The sequence below is a fragment of the Galleria mellonella genome, unplaced genomic scaffold (assembly GCF_026898425.1).
Source record: "Galleria mellonella isolate WM207_F2 unplaced genomic scaffold, CSIRO_AGI_GalMel_v1 utg962, whole genome shotgun sequence".
Classification (NCBI taxonomy): Eukaryota; Metazoa; Arthropoda; class Insecta; order Lepidoptera; family Pyralidae; genus Galleria; species Galleria mellonella.
In genome coordinates this window covers 723,576-747,681 of record NW_026442180.1, presented here as the reverse complement: position 1 = coordinate 747,681, position 24,106 = coordinate 723,576, and the positions used below count along the sequence as shown (strand labels likewise).

The 24,106-nt window shown below is 32.4% G+C and overlaps 1 protein-coding gene across 1 annotated transcript in view; it reads right to left on the bottom strand.

Annotated features, from left to right (window-relative positions):
• The window catches only part of LOC113522871 (uncharacterized), a 94,763-nt gene that overhangs the window by 16,968 nt on the left and 53,689 nt on the right, over positions 1-24,106 (bottom strand). The window contains exon 3 of the mRNA XM_052902847.1: positions 14,567-14,700. Within this exon, the coding sequence (XP_052758807.1) occupies positions 14,567-14,700 (134 nt within the window). The remainder of the gene's footprint in view (positions 1-14,566; positions 14,701-24,106) is intronic.

Below are 24,106 nucleotides of genomic sequence, written 5' to 3'. Positions count from 1 at the left end.
TATAAATTCATTTATGAATAAATAAATGAGTTATGAATTATGAATAAATAATTCATTATGATTTAAGATTGTGTTCCACAAAAAAAAAAACTGATTTCGGACTGATGGAAAGTGGTAACCGTCGCCTATAGACATGAGCAGTACCACGGACATAACAGAGTATATACAGTTTCGCCCATGATACCCCCCATGCGTTGCCACTCCTGAGGACTCGGGTGTTATTCCTCTGTACCCAGTAAATTCACGCCATATCCCTTCAAACCGAAACACAGCCATGCAAACACAACTGTTTCACGGTTGAAGCACGAAACCTCATACAAAATTTTAACAAAAACTGTGTTATTTTACATATTATCTTATTATGAATCTGAATATTATAAATATATATTATTATCATTATCGTATCAGCCTTTAACTGTCCACTGCTAAACATAAGCCTCCCTCTTGGGGGTTTTATATTTATTTATTTATTTATGTACACTTTATTGCACCATTTATAAAATATTAAACACATTTAACTGTAATAAGAAATGATACAAAAGGCGGCCTTATCGCTAAGCAATCTCTTCCAGACAACCTTTGGGTAGAGGACATTGAGAAAATAAAGAAAAACAAAGTGTAGGTACACTATTATATATAAACAAATATATACAAAGATATATACATATATATGTATATACATATATATATACATAAACAAATACATACATAAACATACACAAACTTAAAAGTACACATACAACAGGAGAGAGTGACATTGGAAGATGAAGATAGAACATGGGAAAAAATAGTTACTTAAAGGGAGAGATAATGGGCTTTAACAGAGGTTTTGAAACTAGCGAGAGATTGAGCGCACCGTATAGAGGTAGGTAGTGAGTTCCACAGGCGAACTGCCTGCACAGTAAAGGAATTAGAATAAAAGGAAGTGGAGTGAGTTGGAAATTTGAGACGAAGATTATTGACACTGTACATTATGTATATCTAATATATAAAATCCTCGTGTCGCGGTGTTTGTCCAAGACTCCTCTGAAACGGCTTTACCGATTTTTATGAAATTTTGTGTGCATATCGGGTAGGTCTGAGAATTGGCCAACATCTATTTTTGATACCTCTCAATGTTAAGAGTGATCTACGCCTAAAATTTTGTTTTTTATTAAAAAAAAAAAAATCTTTAAATACATACATAATCAAATTTTGAAACGCTATTTTTATATTATGCTATAAGATGGCAATTGATTATAATAATTGTTGTACCTACGATGAATTTTAATGTATAGTTCTAGAAATAATGTATATGGTAAAACAACGTTTGCCGGGTCAGCTAGTTAGTATATAAATAAAAAAAAAACATTTAAGAATGTCTATCAGTAATTACGTACTCAAGTCTTGTTATTGTCAATTCTGTCCTGAGTACGTTTCGAAGCATCCGCAAACGGCGTACAATCAACGCAAACTCGTTTCTTTTTTGTCACATTATGTAATTTAAAATAAAGTGCAATATATTTGTTAAGCTATCTATTATCTATCTATTTATAGACTTAAATTTATTGTATATATATATATATATATATATATATATATATATATATATATATATATTGGTCGGGTAGCGATCAGAGATGTCTGACTGCTTACAGTGGTCGTCCAAATTCGTCGTTGCTTTTGAGTGAATAGCAGGATTGTGTCCAATCGGGGAGTCATCCCCGGCGATCTTTTTATAATTTTACCTAGGAGTGCCAAATAGGCTTTTTTTAATGAACGATAATGGTATGGTAACCCCGCCTGCGCTATCGGGATGTGATGGTCCCCCCCTTTGCACCCCTTATAATAACTACCCTCTAAACTAACCTACACGTGGAAAACCTACAAAGCCTAAGAAAAGCCTACGAAGGCTTTACCTAATGAAATCTATGAAAATATAATGAAAACCTACCCTAAAGAATGGTCTAACACCCTCAATATAATCCCATACCTATATTGCCTTATACACCCTAAACATCCTATGAATCATATAAATCCTTACAATAAACATATAATATTGAACAGATCTTATAGTAGAACACTTGATCATTTGGCCAGATAAATAAATGTGTGATCGTCTAGTAATGTAGGACCCGTTGTGTGTGTAATAACCAAAAGGTTCTTTAATTGGTATATGATAGGAGTTAAATAATGAAGATAATTGATAAATATTTAAGGATTAAGAATAATTAATGAATTATACTCATAATTCATGTAACTAGGAAGTTAGAATATAATATATTAATTTAATAGTAAATTACAGAATAACTGTAATAATAAAAAAATGGGGGAGCGGTCGGGCCCCTCACACGCCCGGACCAGTGGAAGACTTTCCAACTATCTATAACTCTTCCTCCAAAAAGGTAGGGAAGGGTATTACTATTTATTAATGCACTCTGATGGTAATAAGGGAATGAGTATTCTCAGTTCCAAACCAAACATAAGTACATTTACTTCAACATTACAGTGGCTCCACCAGCCCCACGATGCTTCCAGTATAAATTGGTGTTTGCCAGAGGCAAAAGGATCGGAACTGAAATCCCAGGATCACTCCGACACGAGAGCTTACTCATGGGCGATGACCCTTTCAGTCCTATATGGCGACATAGAGATCACCCACTAACAGTACGAAACTGTTTCCCAGCGTCACCCTGTTACGAGCTTACTCAATGGGGGTTTCCCTTCGGCTCCACAAGAGATCAGACCAAGAAGCGAGATCACCCAGACACCAGAACTTACTTTGTTGGGACATAACCCTTCGGCCCTATAATGTGACATTAGAGATCACCTGTGAAGACAGTCCGATAGAGATGAAGATTTGTGTGATAGGGGATACCTTCCACACCCTGGAATTGGCCAAGCCATATAATGTTGATAATTGCTATATCATAACATAGCATTGTCAATTTAATATTATTTACTTAATACCAAGAATACTCAAGGTTCAAGTTAAATCTGTTGATTAGGCCGGAGCCTAAGAACGAGTAGTCCAACCCATAGGTCGAGAGCTACTAAAAGTAATGAGTGCTATTGAATGAACTATAAGTCCAGTCAATTATATATAATATTATTGTTGATTAACCACATTGTGAATTAACCAATTATTTATTCAGAGAGATATATCTAAAGGAACTATAAGTCCTTTAAAAGACACTGATTAATCACAAGTTAACAACGTCTCGTGAAATAACCAGTTGGGTTTTCTATAAGTTTGAGGACACTAAGTCCAACAAGCTATTATTGTGTTGAGAGTAATAGAAATCTTTTGTAATATTTGTAGAGGTTTGATTAATCACATTGTGAAATAATCAGATTAAATAATTATGTAGCTTTATAGAGAGGACTATAAGTCCTAATTGGTTGTTGTCATATGTACTGATAAATTACACATTAAAGTGCCAGGTCAATTATTATATATAGGTTTATAGGAAGGACAATAAGTCCTATTTGTGTATGTTGTAGTAGTAGAGGCAATATATTGCATAATTATAATGTGAAAGATATAGATTAAATATATATTTGTATAGAAAGGACAGTGAGTCCCATACAATTATTGTAGCTGTACTATAGTTATACTATATCTACTTCCTTTTAGTGTCTTAATAAACCTATTTACTAAGAGGATTTCTCAGATAAACAAGTGTTTTAGTGTTTAAATCATCATGATTAAATCCCTAAGAAATTAGGTCTTTAAATAATTATCATATCATTTAAGTGAAATTTCTCATATAAATAATTCCAATATTTCCCCTACAGTTATTATAAAATAACAAAAAATTATATAAATTTTCTATAGACTTAGATATAGAATCATAACGTGTATAATCTCCTTTTGTTTGACATCTGTCACATTAATGACGTATTGAATGACGTATTGATGTATTGAATTGAATTTTGATTATCTATCACAACTGTCAACGTAACAAATACTAGCAAGTTTGTTTATTTGTATTTGTTTAATATAATTAAATATAAAATCATCATATATCAACCGTAATATACAACTAAATTATCAGTGACATAAACAATCATGGTTCACACCAGAAATAATTAACAGTATCCAGCAATGCTGCAGTTTTATATTCATATCAGTAGTCAAGCTTACTTTCAAATTCAAGAATGAACAGAAGATTAGAAGTTTAACATTCTTATTGCAATTGTACTTGCAATAATATATACATACAGTACTAATTATCAAGAACATTCCTCAAATACATGTGTGGTGAAGATTTTCCCAATATGCTATCTATTTGATTCCTAACCTCTAATGTAAATTTATTAAAGAAGTGAATAATCAGTGTTAGTGTTTGCTTTATTAATATTTAAAGTAATTGTCCTAACTTGATATCAATAGGATAATATCTCCTTGGATACAGTCCGACATAAACATATAACTCAATAATTAAATTTATAAAATACTAATATTATATTTTACTACTTGTATATCTCCATACTATTCCCATAAAATATTCCAAACATGTATATTAAATATAAATCCAGTAAATATTCACTAATATTAACCCTGTCTGAACTTGTCTAGTCAATATAACATGAACAAACAACACACATACAAACCTTATCGCCGGGACAACTTCCTTTCTAAATATGAGTAAAATACATAGCTTCACAAGTATCATACAGTACCAATTTTATACTGAACCTCATACCTAGTTAAGAGTAACTATAGTCAGAGAATCTTTTAGTACTTTTATTACCATTAGGAAATAAATCCACACCTATAATATCAGCATAATTAAATATTATTAGTAATCAGTAATACACACAGAATTGTTATTATCAGCTTGTTTACTACAACAAAATCAATATTAAAGTTTATAATAAATCAAGACAAAATATCTATTTAAACAATACAGGCTTGTTTACCATAAACATCCCACCGTTACATGAATTTATCTACTAACACATTAATGTATTAAAAGTAATACATTCACATAAAATCACCTGCAACAGCTAAGCTGTTTCTCTGTACATCTGGTGTAAAACAAATTCCCACATGTAATCATGGGTAATTAAAAGTATACAAAAGAATCATTAGTACAGTTGACCGAGCAATGGTATGAAAACACTTTACCATGAGACGTTAAGCATGAGCAGGTGTTCCAAATCAACACTGTAATAGTGTAATAAATACAACTATTCCATCATCATCATCGTCTCAACCATCACCAATCCACGACTGAACACAGGCAATTCCCCATAGACTGCCACTAGGAACGGCCCCAAACTCCTGCACCCACCGAGTCCCCATAATACACATAAAACAGTCACTCCAACCAATGGAGGCAGCCCTCACCACACTTGCATATACAGAGTCGCCACTCAATAACCCCTCTGTCTCATCAATGGTTGTTTCCCCAGCAATGAGACCAGACCACAGCCACCTCAGTCTATTTATCCTCAATAAATAAATAATTTATAGTAACTAGATATGAATTTAGTTAGTATTATAATAGTTTAATAGTTGATTCAATAAGTATTTGCCAAAACTGGACAATTAGAATATTGAGTCAAATCGATGAATTTCTATCAAACAGCTATATAATTGAATTTTGTATATGAGTAGAATAACGTAAGTATGTATTATTATTACGTAAATTATATTGATGTAGATCTTTGTTCAAATGTGATTGCATTTAACGATATACGCATTACCTAAAGGTATATGGACTCGATTAAATACGTATTTTAATAGTTGTTGGGAAAAATATTAAGTATAAACTTTGCCTGTGATCACAGTCAAAAATCTAACTACGTAGTAATAAATGGAACAAGCTCACCGGATTCTCCAGTCTTCCATTGACTCTTTTCACACACTTAATCGATAGTGATACACTAAGATCTTAAACCCCTTCATAGATCCAGTCACTCCTAGCTCTCTATCCCAGTTATTTTTTTATTTTATTGCGCAATCCCTAAAACACGACTCCCGCGCCATTTTCCGTCCTTTTTTTTTTTTTTTTTTTTTTGCGCAATTCCTAAAAAGCGACTCCCGCGCGCCCGCCGATCTGCCGTCTCTCCTCCTCTTTTTTTTTTTTTTTTTCTATTCTTTCTCTAATAACGTCATAGATTATGTCACCGAAGGGTAGATATTTCAATAATCAGATTTAGCCTATTATTCGAACTGAACTTTTCTTTAGATTCAATTTAATTATATGTTAACGTATTTTGGTATTTTATATTAAATTGATTATCGAATTTATAAAACTTTAAAGACTCTCATAAACCTTATTAAACTGTGTTGTATGTATCTTTTTTACACCTGATGATAAAAAGGTAAACTATAATTTGGTTATATATAAAATATAATATATTTTTGTTTAATTTATTTAATTTTCTTGTGACATCCACTACACTTTGGAAACACATCAAAGAAGTTTCCCTTCTATGTCAATATTTCATATATGGTAACGTCTTCTCTGTACGCTATTGTGAACCTTGACTTTAAAGTTTGTTTATATTAAATAGCTCAGCTTTCGCAGCGGTCACCCATAGGAACCCCTGTTTCTTTTCTATGTACTTATATGGTATTAAACCTATTGTACTATAGGCGAACCGTCACATCCGGCCCCCTAATTATCAAGGAGTTTACCGGATTGATAATTACAACAAGATAAGTTTATTGTTACAATTTTTTTTTTCCAACCCTAAAAATGTACTTCACATATGTGTATATAATTTAACTTTACAGAGCTTAAGATCATCATTTAAATTTTTCATTGATTCATCGATACTAGCCTAACACTCTGACATTCTTAAGACTCAAAACAATAAAAGTATTAAAAAGATCTTTAAACCCGAAGTTATGTGTTGTTGAATGTTATGTGTATGAATAGCCTTAAAATTTCTACTCAATATATTAATAATTAAGCATAATATTTATTTATGAATAGATTAGTAAATAATTATTTATAATTAATTTGCATACGCTGTAATGATATAGTGAATCCATTAAATTTTATAATTAAAATTTTTATACTCGTTTATTTATATGTAATAAATTCAATGCATGTAATTACAATGTCATAAACAGTATAAATGATATATACAATCCTAAATGTGTGTAAAGGAGTCTATAAAACCTAAATGTATGAAAAGCCTAAGTATGTGAGGAGTCTAAATGTATAAAACCTAAATATGTGAAGAGCTTCAAGTAAAGAACCTAATAGATACGTTATTTGTATCAGTAAATTTAGATAAAGTATCTATTTAAAAGATACGAGTTAAAACATCTAAATGGAAGTTCATAATTAAAAGCTTAAATGTATGAGTATAACATATCAACAAGCGAAAGAGCCTAAGTAAAAAACCTAAAGCGCAATGAAGTGAAATAATTTAAGCATTAAAATGTAATAAATGCAAAAGGAATCATAAAATAATTGTCTAAGTGTAATTAAATGATTAGATAAAATCCCAAGTTAATTAAATATTAAAATGAAGATGTTCAAATAAATTTGTTAAAATAAATTTAAACAATACGAATAAAACTTTATGAAGCGTCTAAGTAACCACAAATACATATTTCATCTAAGAAATAACCTAGTGATCATTGAATAAAAAAATAATAGTCCCCAACAAAATTCAAATTAATTTAATTTTTATTTATTAATTTTAATCATAGAAGTAAAGCTTATATAAATAATAATTTATCACCACCGGCCCCCCTGTCTGACAAATTTTGCACGGCCCCCCAATTTTAAAACTCCTATAAATATGTTGCATAAAATAATACAAACGGCCCCCATAGTTTAAAACTCTTATTATAAGAAATTCCTTTAATATACTTAAATTACCAATGACTATTTCTTAATACTCTCAGAAATAACATGATCAATAAGTTTTATAATAAAATATTATGTAACCCCATTAGATAGGTAGATAGACACCCCCCACCGCCTCCTCCAAAAGATCACAACAGCAAACCCAACATAAATACAACCAACTATATTAGATACATCAATTAATTTATTTTGTACAATAAATTATCATTTAAAAAGATACAAATGTCTTGTGTTATGTGCAATTACAAAGAGCAAAATAAACTAAGTGTGCGCAACATCTAAGTATGTAAAATGCTTAGGCATGTAAATAGTGTATATGTATAAATAACCTACAAAATCTCCCTGTGATATAAGTATAAAGTTTTTTTTTTTTTTATAATAAGTGTCTAAGTCAAAATAAGCGAATAATCAAATAAAATCTGAAATATAATTGTAAAGTGGAATAAAGAAATTATGTATAGAACCATAAATAAAATATTATAATAGCATCCTAATAAATTGTTGGAATTAAATTTAACAACATGAAAACACCTAATTAAATTTTCAAACTTAGGTAATCAAATAAAGTAACTAAAGGCCCTAATTAACCTTAATGATATTTTATGAAACGTCTAACTTTCAATTTGAAACCCCTATAAAACATTATATAAGCTATTTAAACATCCTAGATCAAAATCAAATCATATATTTTTTTTTTTTTTTTTTTTACTGCATCATAAAAGTTTATGAAATAAAAGTCAATTGGACATTTTCTCATAAATAAATAATGTCATTAATTCATCTTAAATTATTTCTTTAATAATAAAATGAGATTAATAAATTTTATGTATAAGTCATTATAGGATAATTATTGTTTATAAAATTTATATAATGTTAAATTAATAGTTCAGTAAGTATTGAGAATTAATGAAGCAAAAGAATAATAAATGTGTCCTATAGCATAAAATTAGATCAATGTGAACTGAATATAACCTAGTAAGCTATCCTCACTACTATTGTTATGTACCTATTAGTGTAATACTTAATGTTATTTACTCAATTGATATAGAGTAAAATAAAATATAAACCAAATCATGTAAATTTGTTGTATAATTGACTCCAATAGGTAACCACTGAATGAATTTGATAAATTAAATCCTAAGAACATGAGATAACAGTAAAATAGGCTATTTACCTATACACATAGAAATCATGAAATTAGGTCCAAATCCTAGATCTATGACGGTATAATTATTTAGTCATAATCATTAAAGTTGATTTTGAGTTATACTATTAGCAGATATTACTGTTTAACTTTATACTCCTTCATATTTTAATAACCAATCCCTGAAGTCACAAGCTCCAATTGTGACCAAGTGTTCTTATTGATCTGATATGTAAATAGCCATGAACCAATTATATCCTGGTCACGGCACCAATTGTGATGGTCCCCCCTTTGTGCCCCTTATAATAACTACCCTCTAAACTAACCTACACGTGGAAAACCTACAAAGCCTAAGAAAAGCCTACGAAGGCTTTACCTAATGAAATCTATGAAAATATAATGAAAACCTACCCTAAAGAATGGTCTAACACCCTCAATATAATCCCATACCTATATTGCCTTATACACCCTAAACATCCTATGAATCATATAAATCCTTACAATAAACATATAATATTGAACAGATCTTATAGTAGAACACTTGATCATTTGGCCAGATAAATAAATGTGTGATCGTCTAGTAATGTAGGACCCGTTGTGTGTGTAATAACCAAAAGGTTCTTTAATTGGTATATGATAGGAGTTAAATAATGAAGATAATTGATAAATATTTAAGGATTAAGAATAATTAATGAATTATACTCATAATTCATGTAACTAGGAAGTTAGAATATAATATATTAATTTAATAGTAAATTACAGAATAACTGTAATAATAAAAAAATGGGGGAGCGGTCGGGCCCCTCACACGCCCGGACCAGTGGAAGACTTTCCAACTATCTATAACTCTTCCTCCAAAAAGGTAGGGAAGGGTATTACTATTTATTAATGCACTCTGATGGTAATAAGGGAATGAGTATTCTCAGTTCCAAACCAAACATAAGTACATTTACTTCAACATTACAGTGGCTCCACCAGCCCCACGATGCTTCCAGTATAAATTGGTGTTTGCCAGAGGCAAAAGGATCGGAACTGAAATCCCAGGATCACTCCGACACGAGAGCTTACTCATGGGCGATGACCCTTTCAGTCCTATATGGCGACATAGAGATCACCCACTAACAGTACGAAACTGTTTCCCAGCGTCACCCTGTTACGAGCTTACTCAATGGGGGTTTCCCTTCGGCTCCACAAGAGATCAGACCAAGAAGCGAGATCACCCAGACACCAGAACTTACTTTGTTGGGACATAACCCTTCGGCCCTATAATGTGACATTAGAGATCACCTGTGAAGACAGTCCGATAGAGATGAAGATTTGTGTGATAGGGGATACCTTCCACACCCTGGAATTGGCCAAGCCATATAATGTTGATAATTGCTATATCATAACATAGCATTGTCAATTTAATATTATTTACTTAATACCAAGAATACTCAAGGTTCAAGTTAAATCTGTTGATTAGGCCGGAGCCTAAGAACGAGTAGTCCAACCCATAGGTCGAGAGCTACTAAAAGTAATGAGTGCTATTGAATGAACTATAAGTCCAGTCAATTATATATAATATTATTGTTGATTAACCACATTGTGAATTAACCAATTATTTATTCAGAGAGATATATCTAAAGGAACTATAAGTCCTTTAAAAGACACTGATTAATCACAAGTTAACAACGTCTCGTGAAATAACCAGTTGGGTTTTCTATAAGTTTGAGGACACTAAGTCCAACAAGCTATTATTGTGTTGAGAGTAATAGAAATCTTTTGTAATATTTGTAGAGGTTTGATTAATCACATTGTGAAATAATCAGATTAAATAATTATGTAGCTTTATAGAGAGGACTATAAGTCCTAATTGGTTGTTGTCATATGTACTGATAAATTACACATTAAAGTGCCAGGTCAATTATTATATATAGGTTTATAGGAAGGACAATAAGTCCTATTTGTGTATGTTGTAGTAGTAGAGGCAATATATTGCATAATTATAATGTGAAAGATATAGATTAAATATATATTTGTATAGAAAGGACAGTGAGTCCCATACAATTATTGTAGCTGTACTATAGTTATACTATATCTACTTCCTTTTAGTGTCTTAATAAACCTATTTACTAAGAGGATTTCTCAGATAAACAAGTGTTTTAGTGTTTAAATCATCATGATTAAATCCCTAAGAAATTAGGTCTTTAAATAATTATCATATCATTTAAGTGAAATTTCTCATATAAATAATTCCAATATTTCCCCTACAGTTATTATAAAATAACAAAAAATTATATAAATTTTCTATAGACTTAGATATAGAATCATAACGTGTATAATCTCCTTTTGTTTGACATCTGTCACATTAATGACGTATTGAATGACGTATTGATGTATTGAATTGAATTTTGATTATCTATCACAACTGTCAACGTAACAAATACTAGCAAGTTTGTTTATTTGTATTTGTTTAATATAATTAAATATAAAATCATCATATATCAACCGTAATATACAACTAAATTATCAGTGACATAAACAATCATGGTTCACACCAGAAATAATTAACAGTATCCAGCAATGCTGCAGTTTTATATTCATATCAGTAGTCAAGCTTACTTTCAAATTCAAGAATGAACAGAAGATTAGAAGTTTAACATTCTTATTGCAATTGTACTTGCAATAATATATACATACAGTACTAATTATCAAGAACATTCCTCAAATACATGTGTGGTGAAGATTTTCCCAATATGCTATCTATTTGATTCCTAACCTCTAATGTAAATTTATTAAAGAAGTGAATAATCAGTGTTAGTGTTTGCTTTATTAATATTTAAAGTAATTGTCCTAACTTGATATCAATAGGATAATATCTCCTTGGATACAGTCCGACATAAACATATAACTCAATAATTAAATTTATAAAATACTAATATTATATTTTACTACTTGTATATCTCCATACTATTCCCATAAAATATTCCAAACATGTATATTAAATATAAATCCAGTAAATATTCACTAATATTAACCCTGTCTGAACTTGTCTAGTCAATATAACATGAACAAACAACACACATACAAACCTTATCGCCGGGACAACTTCCTTTCTAAATATGAGTAAAATACATAGCTTCACAAGTATCATACAGTACCAATTTTATACTGAACCTCATACCTAGTTAAGAGTAACTATAGTCAGAGAATCTTTTAGTACTTTTATTACCATTAGGAAATAAATCCACACCTATAATATCAGCATAATTAAATATTATTAGTAATCAGTAATACACACAGAATTGTTATTATCAGCTTGTTTACTACAACAAAATCAATATTAAAGTTTATAATAAATCAAGACAAAATATCTATTTAAACAATACAGGCTTGTTTACCATAAACATCCCACCGTTACATGAATTTATCTACTAACACATTAATGTATTAAAAGTAATACATTCACATAAAATCACCTGCAACAGCTAAGCTGTTTCTCTGTACATCTGGTGTAAAACAAATTCCCACATGTAATCATGGGTAATTAAAAGTATACAAAAGAATCATTAGTACAGTTGACCGAGCAATGGTATGAAAACACTTTACCATGAGACGTTAAGCATGAGCAGGTGTTCCAAATCAACACTGTAATAGTGTAATAAATACAACTATTCCATCATCATCATCGTCTCAACCATCACCAATCCACGACTGAACACAGGCAATTCCCCATAGACTGCCACTAGGAACGGCCCCAAACTCCTGCACCCACCGAGTCCCCATAATACACATAAAACAGTCACTCCAACCAATGGAGGCAGCCCTCACCACACTTGCATATACAGAGTCGCCACTCAATAACCCCTCTGTCTCATCAATGGTTGTTTCCCCAGCAATGAGACCAGACCACAGCCACCTCAGTCTATTTATCCTCAATAAATAAATAATTTATAGTAACTAGATATGAATTTAGTTAGTATTATAATAGTTTAATAGTTGATTCAATAAGTATTTGCCAAAACTGGACAATTAGAATATTGAGTCAAATCGATGAATTTCTATCAAACAGCTATATAATTGAATTTTGTATATGAGTAGAATAACGTAAGTATGTATTATTATTACGTAAATTATATTGATGTAGATCTTTGTTCAAATGTGATTGCATTTAACGATATACGCATTACCTAAAGGTATATGGACTCGATTAAATACGTATTTTAATAGTTGTTGGGAAAAATATTAAGTATAAACTTTGCCTGTGATCACAGTCAAAAATCTAACTACGTAGTAATAAATGGAACAAGCTCACCGGATTCTCCAGTCTTCCATTGACTCTTTTCACACACTTAATCGATAGTGATACACTAAGATCTTAAACCCCTTCATAGATCCAGTCACTCCTAGCTCTCTATCCCAGTTATTTTTTTATTTTATTGCGCAATCCCTAAAACACGACTCCCGCGCCATTTTCCGTCCTTTTTTTTTTTTTTCTTTTCTTGCGCAATTCCTAAAAAGCGACTCCCGCGCGCCCGCCGATCTGCCGTCTCTCCTCCTCTTTTTTTTTTTTTATTCTTTCTCTAATAACGTCATAGATTATGTCACCGAAGGGTAGATATTTCAATAATCAGATTTAGCCTATTATTCGAACTGAACTTTTCTTTAGATTCAATTTAATTATATGTTAACGTATTTTGGTATTTTATATTAAATTGATTATCGAATTTATAAAACTTTAAAGACTCTCATAAACCTTATTAAACTGTGTTGTATGTATCTTTTTTACACCTGATGATAAAAAGGTAAACTATAATTTGGTTATATATAAAATATAATATATTTTTGTTTAATTTATTTAATTTTCTTGTGACATCCACTACACTTTGGAAACACATCAAAGAAGTTTCCCTTCTATGTCAATATTTCATATATGGTAACGTCTTCTCTGTACGCTATTGTGAACCTTGACTTTAAAGTTTGTTTATATTAAATAGCTCAGCTTTCGCAGCGGTCACCCATAGGAACCCCTGTTTCTTTTCTATGTACTTATATGGTATTAAACCTATTGTACTATAGGCGAACCGTCACAGGGATACGCTGGCGGGGCACCAGTGAGAGATGATAGGTGAAGATGAAATATGTCAGATGGCCCATCGTGATGACTTAATCAAAAATATAATAAATAGGAAGTGTTTGTTTTAAAGTACTAATCTCTGGAATTACTTGACTGGCATTTCCAGAAACTTTTTTGTTAAATTTTTTTGCTAAATAATAACTATCCTGAGTCATACTGTATTGTATTTATTTACATTGACGTTACACTCGGCGGGTAAAAACGCAGGACATAGCTAGTTCTATATAATGTGAGAGTGAGTTTAATTTACTTTATTTTAAATTGTTTTACTCACTTCACTAAATGGCGTTTAATTCACTTTGCCTTTATATCGTGTGTATGTGCATGTGTGTGTGTGTGTGTGTGTGTGTGTATTTGTATGTGCGTGCGGGTGTGTGTGTAATGTGCGTGCGTGCGTGTGCGTGCGTGCTTGTGTGCGTGCGTGCTTGTGTGCGTGTGTGTGCGCGCGTGTGTGTGTGTGTGTGTGTATGTGTGTATACTCACAGTCTTGACCACTTGCGGCAGGTCGGTGGTGACGGTGAGCCGCGTGACGTAGAAGCCGGTCTCGAAGGGCGGACTCGAGCCCGACATGGACACGTCCTGCCGCCACTCGCTGAAGATCTGCGAGCCGCTGCTCTCTGCAACGAACGGTATATTTGTTTATTTATTTATATTTCAACAGTATTACATTCGTTTGAATATATTAGTTATTCATTGGTGCATTTAGGACTATTTTCCAGGGTGAAGAGACGAGGGGAGGGATCCTGGAATGGGCATGGCTTATCTGGCTCCCCCTTTATATACACCTGTGTACTAAATACCAATACATATAATGTACGAGTATCTATGAGGGATGGAAACCAGTATCCCTTTTAAAACATCAGCAAAGCCTACCAGCAGTTGCCAACTCACCTGCTAACAAGCGGGCGTTTACTGGCAAAATCCCCCTTATGAGGAAGGCCCATGTTGATTAGTGGACAGTTAGCGGCTGATATCATGATGATGATGATGACGGTGGTGATGGTATATTTATTATAAGTGTTATACATTATTTTATTTTTTATTTAATTAAAAAAAATAAAAAATATTCCGTAAAAAATAAAACCTATTAACGGTTAGTGAGTTTTGTTATTTAGTTTAAAATTGACAATTAAATGCTATCGGTCTCAGTTCAAATGGCTTCCCATTCGTCGACGTAGAAACGTTAGGACTCTTTGTACCCTCTACACTTCTTCTTCGAAAACCCCAGTCTCCTAACTACTTAAACAGTAAATTCCAGTACCTTTTTGAAACTCATGATCGTAACCTTCGTAGAAGGAATTAACTATTATAGTTTCCAGGGAGAACCGCGAGGAGGTCGACCTGGTTGGGTATATTACTAGCAATGGGATTCTCAGTCTCTATTACTAACAATCCCTTTCCCCCAAAATAAAATTGTATATAAGCCTACCCGTTGGGAGAGGGGTTTTGCTAGTAGTTGCCACGCTTGGCAGGCAGATTAGCAACCACAGTTAGGCTTTACAGATGAAATGAAATGAGATTTATTCGTAACTGTAGTTTCTTAACTAATATTATTATTATAGTTTTATGTTCTACTGAACAACATTCGTAGGGTCCGCTAGTAGTCAATACAAAAGACATCAACGCGCTGCATGGGTAGATACATTAAGTATTGAAATTTTTACATATTTTTTTTTTTATTGAATTATAAGGAAAAAATATACTAATTAATATTGCAAAGGGAAAAGATTCCATTTTTCGTATTTGTGTGTGTTGTAATAAATAAAGGAAAAGATTTATTAAACTGATGTTAAAAAATCTTTCATTTATAGAAAGCTAAATTGTCAGCATGCAACATATGCTGTATATTATTTTCAAAAAAAAAAAAAAATAAGATATCCCTACGGAATTTATAATATTATAACCTAATATGTTAATATAAAATACGAGTACTAAGCTATCTTTCTGTCTATCGCCTTTTTTTTTTATACAACTTAGAATGGCAAACAAGCTGACTGCCCACCTGATGGAAAGTGGTAATCGCCTATAGACATGAGCGGTATCATGCACATAACAGAGTATACTGTTTCGCTCATGATACCCCCCATGCGTTGCCATTCCTGAGGACTCCGATGTTATTCCTCTGTACCTAGTAAATTCACGCCATATCCCACCCTTCAAACCGAAACACAGCCATGCAAACACAACTGCTTCACAGTTGAAACGCGAATGGGACAGAGGTACCCAAGCAATCGACTTTTGTACAAAGTCTCCCTCTGGTGAATACAAGATGTATACAAGGAGTATTTATACAGAATATGCATATACAAAAGACGGTCTTATCGCTAAAAGCAATTTCTTACAGACAACCTGGCATAAAGAATGGATAAGTACAGAGAGAAAGGTAGATGGCGCCAGTCAGACACAGTAAATAAATAGAAGGAATCAAACAAAAGGCAAAATATTGTAAATATAAAAATAAGATTACAATACATAAACATACATATATAATATAAATAATAATATATAAATATAAATACATTAATATACTAAATAGATCAAGGTAAATCACACGTTACTTTAAAGGTAATAACACAACTTTACTAATATTAGTAAATCTGAAAGTAAGTTTGTTTGTTACCACGTAGAATCTTAACGAAACAAATAATTTTATCAGACACATTCACTATGAAATTTAATATACACATATTACACGGAAAAGAGAAGGATACAGGTTTTTTATTTCAGTCAGTGAGCATATCCTTCTAGGAAAGAGCATAAGAGTACTCCTTCTTAAAAGGCAGGCAATTTTTTAGAAGATGCGTTGCCTATGGGTGGCGGTAGTCGCTAATCATCAGGCGAGCCGAACGCTCGTTTGCCATTTATGTTATAATTAAAAAAATATTCCGGTCACGCGTAAGAAGTCACGATTAAAAGCTAGTATTGTATAAAGCAAGAAACTTTTTACTAATATACAAAATGTTAGATAACGGCGACGGTACTGAACGCCGACAAGGCCGCCCCGAGGTCGTCTATAGAAAGCGACACGTGTGCTCATTTTTTTTCTTTTTTTAAGCATTTAAAAATATAAAACCACACATATACCTAAATAATTTTTTTTACAAAATTGCATATATCTAATAATAATGGACTTAAATTACATTTAAGGGACTTTGTACAAAAGTCGTATGCTTGGGTACCTCTGTCCTATTCGTGTTTCTACCGTGAAGCAGTTGTGTTTGCATGGCTGTGTTTCGGTTTGAAGGGTGGGATATGGCGTGAATTTACTGGGTACAGAGGCATAACTAAGTCCTCAGGAATGGCAACGCATGGGGGGTATCATGGGCGAAACAGTATAGTCAGCTTGTTTGCCATTCTAAATTGTATAAAAAAAAATTTTAAAACATTATTCCTCATAATTATTATGACATTAAAACAATCGGTTAAAAATAGCACACAAATTATGTGCGGCATATATCACAGTATAGCAATAAGTTGACCTTTACGTCTGCATTCGACGAATGTATGTGTACCAGCTTGTAAAATGTGCTTTTGTCATTATTATTTCGAAACAACGCGACCCTACCGGCTCGGGTCACGGCCGTGTACTGGTAATAATGCATACGTGCAACGAGTTACGTTGTCGAATCGTATAATTTGGTTGGAATTATTGAGATCCGCCGGATTGGTGCCCTTCCGTGGCGCGTCGACCCCGGCTGAGGCCTGCTCAAGGGAATTTATTTTAAAATAACGCCCAGTAGCGTCCCGCCGCGGCTTCGCGCAGTTTTTTTTTTTAATAAAATACAATCTATAGATGGGGCGACGACCTCAAACGCATTACAGACAGTTGGAGGATGCAGGTGACTCAGGACCGTTCCTTATGGGAGTCTATGGGACGGTCTATATTCAGTAGTGGATAATTAAGAGCTAATATGTTGATGATGATAAATTTAAATATATATTAATCCCATTCGTGTTTCAACCGTGAAGCAGTTGTGTTTGCATGGCTGTGTTTCGATTTGAAGGGTGGGATGTGGCAGTTAATTTACAGGGTACAGAGGAGTACACACACACACACACACACACACACACACACACACACACACACACACACACACACACACACACACACATCGTGCGGACCAGATAATCCTTGCTAATATTATAATGTCAAAATTAGCCAGCAAACGTATCTCAGTCACTTGGACAACTAAAAAATAGTATAAAGCATATTGTAACACTTTATAGTTATTTATTTATTTATTTATTTATTTATTCATTAGTACGAATATGTGTACATGGCGGACTTAATGCTAAAAGCATTCTCTCCCAGTCAACCGTAGGGAAGTGTCAGAATACTCGAATGCGGTACTAGTAATTATTGATATACATACATACTAAAATTACATATATAAACGAATAAATATATATGAATAATAAATATACTTACACATATATGACATATACTATATTATACACGAAATTGAGAATAATATAGAGCACTATTATGTCATCATTTCGTTGTTATTTACATTTATGTAGACAAAATAAATATTATATAAATGACTTGATGTTTAAACTGTAATTATATGCTATGAGATAAGATATAGAAGATTTTTGGAAATCACTGTTGTGGATTAAATACTGAAATAAAAGACGAAAATTTACAAGCTTTTTGAAGATAGAATTAACCCTTAAAAGTCTGATTTGATAAATCAAATAAAAAATATATATAAGTGTACCCTTTACTGTGTTTACTAATGGGGGAAAATAGTAAAAAAAAATCAAAACGATATTTTTATATATTTATTTATTTTGAAAAAACATTTGATATCATTTTTGATACTTTAGGCATTACGGTAATCAATATATTTAAATTTATTTAACAATGAAACAATGCAAACCCCGGTATCAAATTTGAAACTTCAGGTATTTAAGGGTTAAGAATTTAATGAAATAAATAAAATTGTTAAAAACACTAACTATAATTATAATAAAAATAAATAAAAACAACATTGGGGTAAAACTGTGTAATTGCAAAAAGAATAACCAAAATAGGATTAGAATTAGCAAAGATATCGCGTCACATACACAAAAAATCCAAGCAAATTGAGAACATTTCTTGGATAAGTCGCTTAAAAATACACCGAAAATTGGTATAGATCGAGGATTGGCAAAAATATTGTGTAACAAAAAGCTATATAAGTATATATGTATATTGTATATAACCGAGTCCAATTGGCAATTTGGCAACATTTTTATTGTCTTTATTGATCAAATATAATTTTAAAAGGCTGTATGTTTAAACGACCATTGTCTGACCCCCATAATTGAAGAAAAAAAGAAGGTGAAGATAATTTCGCGCGCTGTGACATAATAAAAACCACGTATTTACTTTTGCATGCTAAATACAAACTACTTCTTGTATGTCGGTCAACTGGTGTGAGTAATTTCCCAAATACACTAAACGTAATTTACTCCATAATAATTGTATAAATGTATTAGGCCTATGAATAATGGAGGTTGCCTTGACCGGAATTCTGAGGTATTACGGAAAAACTATGTACCTTCTCGTAACGTGTAATTAAATTATATAATATTATGACATACGAATACATATTTATAATTACATTTGTGTGTTATGTCTTTTTATAGCTATGTAAAATTGAATAAATACATTGCATTTTAATTTGCAAATGTTGTTATTTCAAACTAGACGTTTTTGAAGGAAAAATACTAAGAGAGTATTAAATGCGGTAAGGTTTATGTTAACTTTAAGTATTTTTTAATTAAAAATTTGGATAAATGTCAGTAATGAATTTACCAGAGGGACACTTTGTACAAAAGTCGATTGCTTGGGTACCTCTGTCCCATTTGTGTTTCAACCGTGAAGCAGTTGTGTTTGCATGGCCGTGTTTCAGTTTGAAGGGTGGGGATATGGCGTTAATTTACTGGGTACAGAGGTATAACACCTGAGTCTTCAGGAATGGCAACGCATGGAGGGTATCATGGGCGAAACAGTATACTCTGTTATGTCCATGGTACTACCCATGTCTATATGCGACGGTTACCACTTTCCATCAGGTGGACTGTCAGTTTGTTTGCCATTCTAAGTTGTATAAAAAAAACGATGGTTACAATTTGACTTTGTAATTCTAGATAAAATATGACAGTGAAATTATAAGGTACAGACGCATAATACTTTAGTCTTCAGGAATGGCGAGGTCTGAGTGGTGGTGACAGTATATTTTGTAAAACCCACGATTTTGTTTATGTCTATTTCAGTAACAAACAAGTAAAAAAAGTGATTGAAACAAGACAAGTGTTCTCGAAGGAAAACTTGGTTAAATGTAATCCGCTTGTTGTGAAATGGGTCGTTTGATGTTAAATCGACCATTTCACAGTATATTTGTTTACATAATCGGACACTTGCACCACCTAGCGGTGACAATTATAGAACGACGTCGAAAGACAACAGACAGTATTATTTTATTTTTATATTTAACCATATCTTATATATATATATATATATATATATATATAATTAGAGATAAGTAATTAAAAAATTAAATATATATATATATATATATATATATATATATATATATATATATATATATATATATATATATATACATCGGACAAACTAAAGTTTCATCCCAATCATCTGGACGAGTGGCGGTCTTCCACCGACAAGGCACTTTCTTCCACGCACAACCATTCTTTGGAATCAACTTCCAGCAGCAGTATTTCCGAACCGATACGACAACATAACCTTCAAGAAAAGAGTTATTTTTTTATTTTTATATTTATCACCATATCTTATATATATATATATATATATTTAAAAATATATATATAAAAATTTTTTTGAGATCACTGCCAGCTGGTAGGGTGCCTAGGATACTTGCTGCATTTCCACGCTGAATAGCAATGGGAATGCGTTAACCAAAGTATAGGCCAGCCTTCTGGTCACCAGAGGTTTCCACCAGCCGGCATGAAATCTCTTTGAAAAGATTCATGGCCTCGGGGCCCCACGGACCCAGAGTTTCAACTCCAAACGCCGCAAATATATATCCAATATTTACGGCGCTTGATAGACTCCTGGTGTGTTGCGGCGGCACCAGTCCTCTAGGATGTACTTTGAAGGTGAGACGGCGCCACCGTGTCGACGCAGACAGTTATATCAATGACTTTATAATAAATAAATATATACATTACAAGCACGTGGGAGATACACATCGAAATATATCTGAACATGTAACTAAATACTTAAAAATAATAAAACTTAGTTAAATCCCACTACCTATCCTTATAATCACTTAGTCCTATGTATTTCCAGTTTCATGTATGTTATATATATATATATATATATATATATATATATATATATATATATATATATATATATATATATATATATATATATATATATATATATATATATATATATATATATATATATATATGTGTGTTAGTATGGTATATTTGTATGTATTTAAGCGTATATATGTATGTATTTATTTATGTATGTATGTATTTATTTATGTATGTGTATATGACCATGCTGTCACAGATATTATTTTTTACAGATCTATTTCTTCTAACGCGCCACCTACCTACTTATGCTTTAATTCCTTTTACCCAAAGCTTGTCTGGAAGAGATTGCTTAGCAAAAAGACCGCCATTTGTACTACACTATACGTATTGAAAATTGTTCAACAAATCCTGTTATGTTGGTGCAATAAAGTGTTAAATAAATAAATAAAAATAAATAAATAAGCATTAAATAAAATTAGTTAACACTAGCTATTTTATTGAATTTTTACTACCTATTTTCCATTGTTATGCTCATGTAAACCAGTATATTAAAACATCCTATGCGATACGTTAGATTACAAACCTATCCGTGTACTAAAATTTATCAAAATCTCTTCAACAGTTTTAGCAATAAAAAAACAATGAACATCTTTACCAACTTTGACATTTACATACGAGTAAGATTGGCTTAATCATTTTATTTTTTATTTTTTCATATCTTATTGGTAATTTATTTATTTATTTACTTATAGGATTACCAACATAAGATACAGCTAAGCATTTTAATACAATACACTGGTAGATTAGATCTTACAGTTCTTACATTTATAGGCATTCATCATTTCATGGCTGAAACAGTCTCTGTTATGTCCATGATACTGCTCATGCCGTCAGTTTGTTTGCCATTTAAGTAGTACTAGCTGTTGCCCGCGACTTCGTCCGCGTTTCCGTCGTTTTTTTTAAAATAAGTAGCCTATGTCCTTCCTCACGGTTCAGTGGTTTTGATGTAACAGACACATTTCACTTCACTGCTCTGCTCCTATTGATCGTAGCGTGATGAAAAGTATACTGTAACCTGCCCAGGAGTATGAAGAATAATTGTACCAAGTTTCGTTAAAATCCGTCGAATAGTTTTTGTTTCTATAATGAACACAGATAGACAGACAAAAATTTTACTGATTGCATTTTTGGCATGAGTATCGATCACTAATCACCCCCCCCCGTAGTTATTTTGGAAATATATTTCATGTACAGAATTGACCTCTCTACAGATTTATTATAAGTATAGATAGATAAAAGATATAGATAAAAAAAATATCATCCCTCACTGGTGTCCCGCCAGTGTATACCGACAGCGCAGGCGGAGTTACCATTCCATTATCAACCATTAAAAAGATAGTATAGCCTCTATCATTTGACAATTAGCATTTTACCAAAATAATTTAATTATTTTAGTTTTTAGTTATTGAAGAGATACGTTGCAGTACAGCAAGAGGCTTGATTGGTAACATTTATTGTTCCGCCCTACTTAATACGTCATTGCATCATTATTATGCAAGCGGTAAAACAAAATCCAATAAAATGTACAACTCGCCGTGTAATCTTGTGTATAATCGCGACTCACTAGTGACTCTTGGCCACAGCAGAATATCAGTGTTTTGCTCTTTTAAGGGCAAAGCAATAAACTGAGATGTGACCATTTTACGTTACTATGGCACACGCATGAAGGAAGGGAAAGAAGGGAGATTGTTAGTTTATATATTTTGTTTTTTTATCGTTTTGTGCTTTTTTGTTTTCGTTCTTTTGTCTCTTTTTTTATTGTAATTTGTGTGCTGTAAGTGGTGTAAATAAATTATCTATCTAATAAAAGAAAATTTTGTATATAAAAACTACATTTCTACCGTGAAGAGCAGTGCGTGCATCGTTCGTTGCGTTTCGGTTAGAATGGTAGTGAAGTGAGTGAGGTACGACCGTGACTGATTTTTTAATATAACTCTATCAATGAGTCAACTTTAGAGTCACTAATGACTTCAGAAGGTGGCACGAATATAGGCGGATTATACTAAACATACTAAATACATATTTAGTATGTTTTAACAGATATTAATTTATTGTGTGGTCCCGGCATGGAATGAGCCATTTACAATAAATAACAAACATATATACATAACTTTTTTTTTACAACACAGGGAGCAAACGAGCATGCGGCTCACCTGATGGTAAGTAACTACCGCCGCCCATGGTCACCCACAACACCAACAGCATTGCAGGTGTGCAGCAGGCCTTTTAAAAAGGAATACGTTCTTTTCTTGAAGGTTATGTTGTCGTATCGGTTCGGAAAAACTGCTGCTGTAAGTTGATTCCAAAGAGTGGTTGTGCGTGGGAGAAAGTGGCTTGAAAAACGCACGGTGGAGGACCGCCACTCGTCCTCCACCGTGCTCCTCTGGTTGGGATGAAATTTTAGTTTATGGCGGGTTGTACGATGGTGAAAATCAACAGCAAGTATCAATCCGAACAATTCTTCAGAACACTCCCCATGATAAATTCGGTAGAAGATGCACAGAGTTGCAACATCTCTACGCAGTTTCAGTGGGTCGAGTCGTACTGTAAAGTGCCAAACGTCAACAATTTGAGTTGCCTGACTTTGAATGCGGTCTAACGGATGGAGTTGGTATTGTCTTAGCTTTTTCCTCCAGATGACCGCAATACTGGACGTCGCTAGAT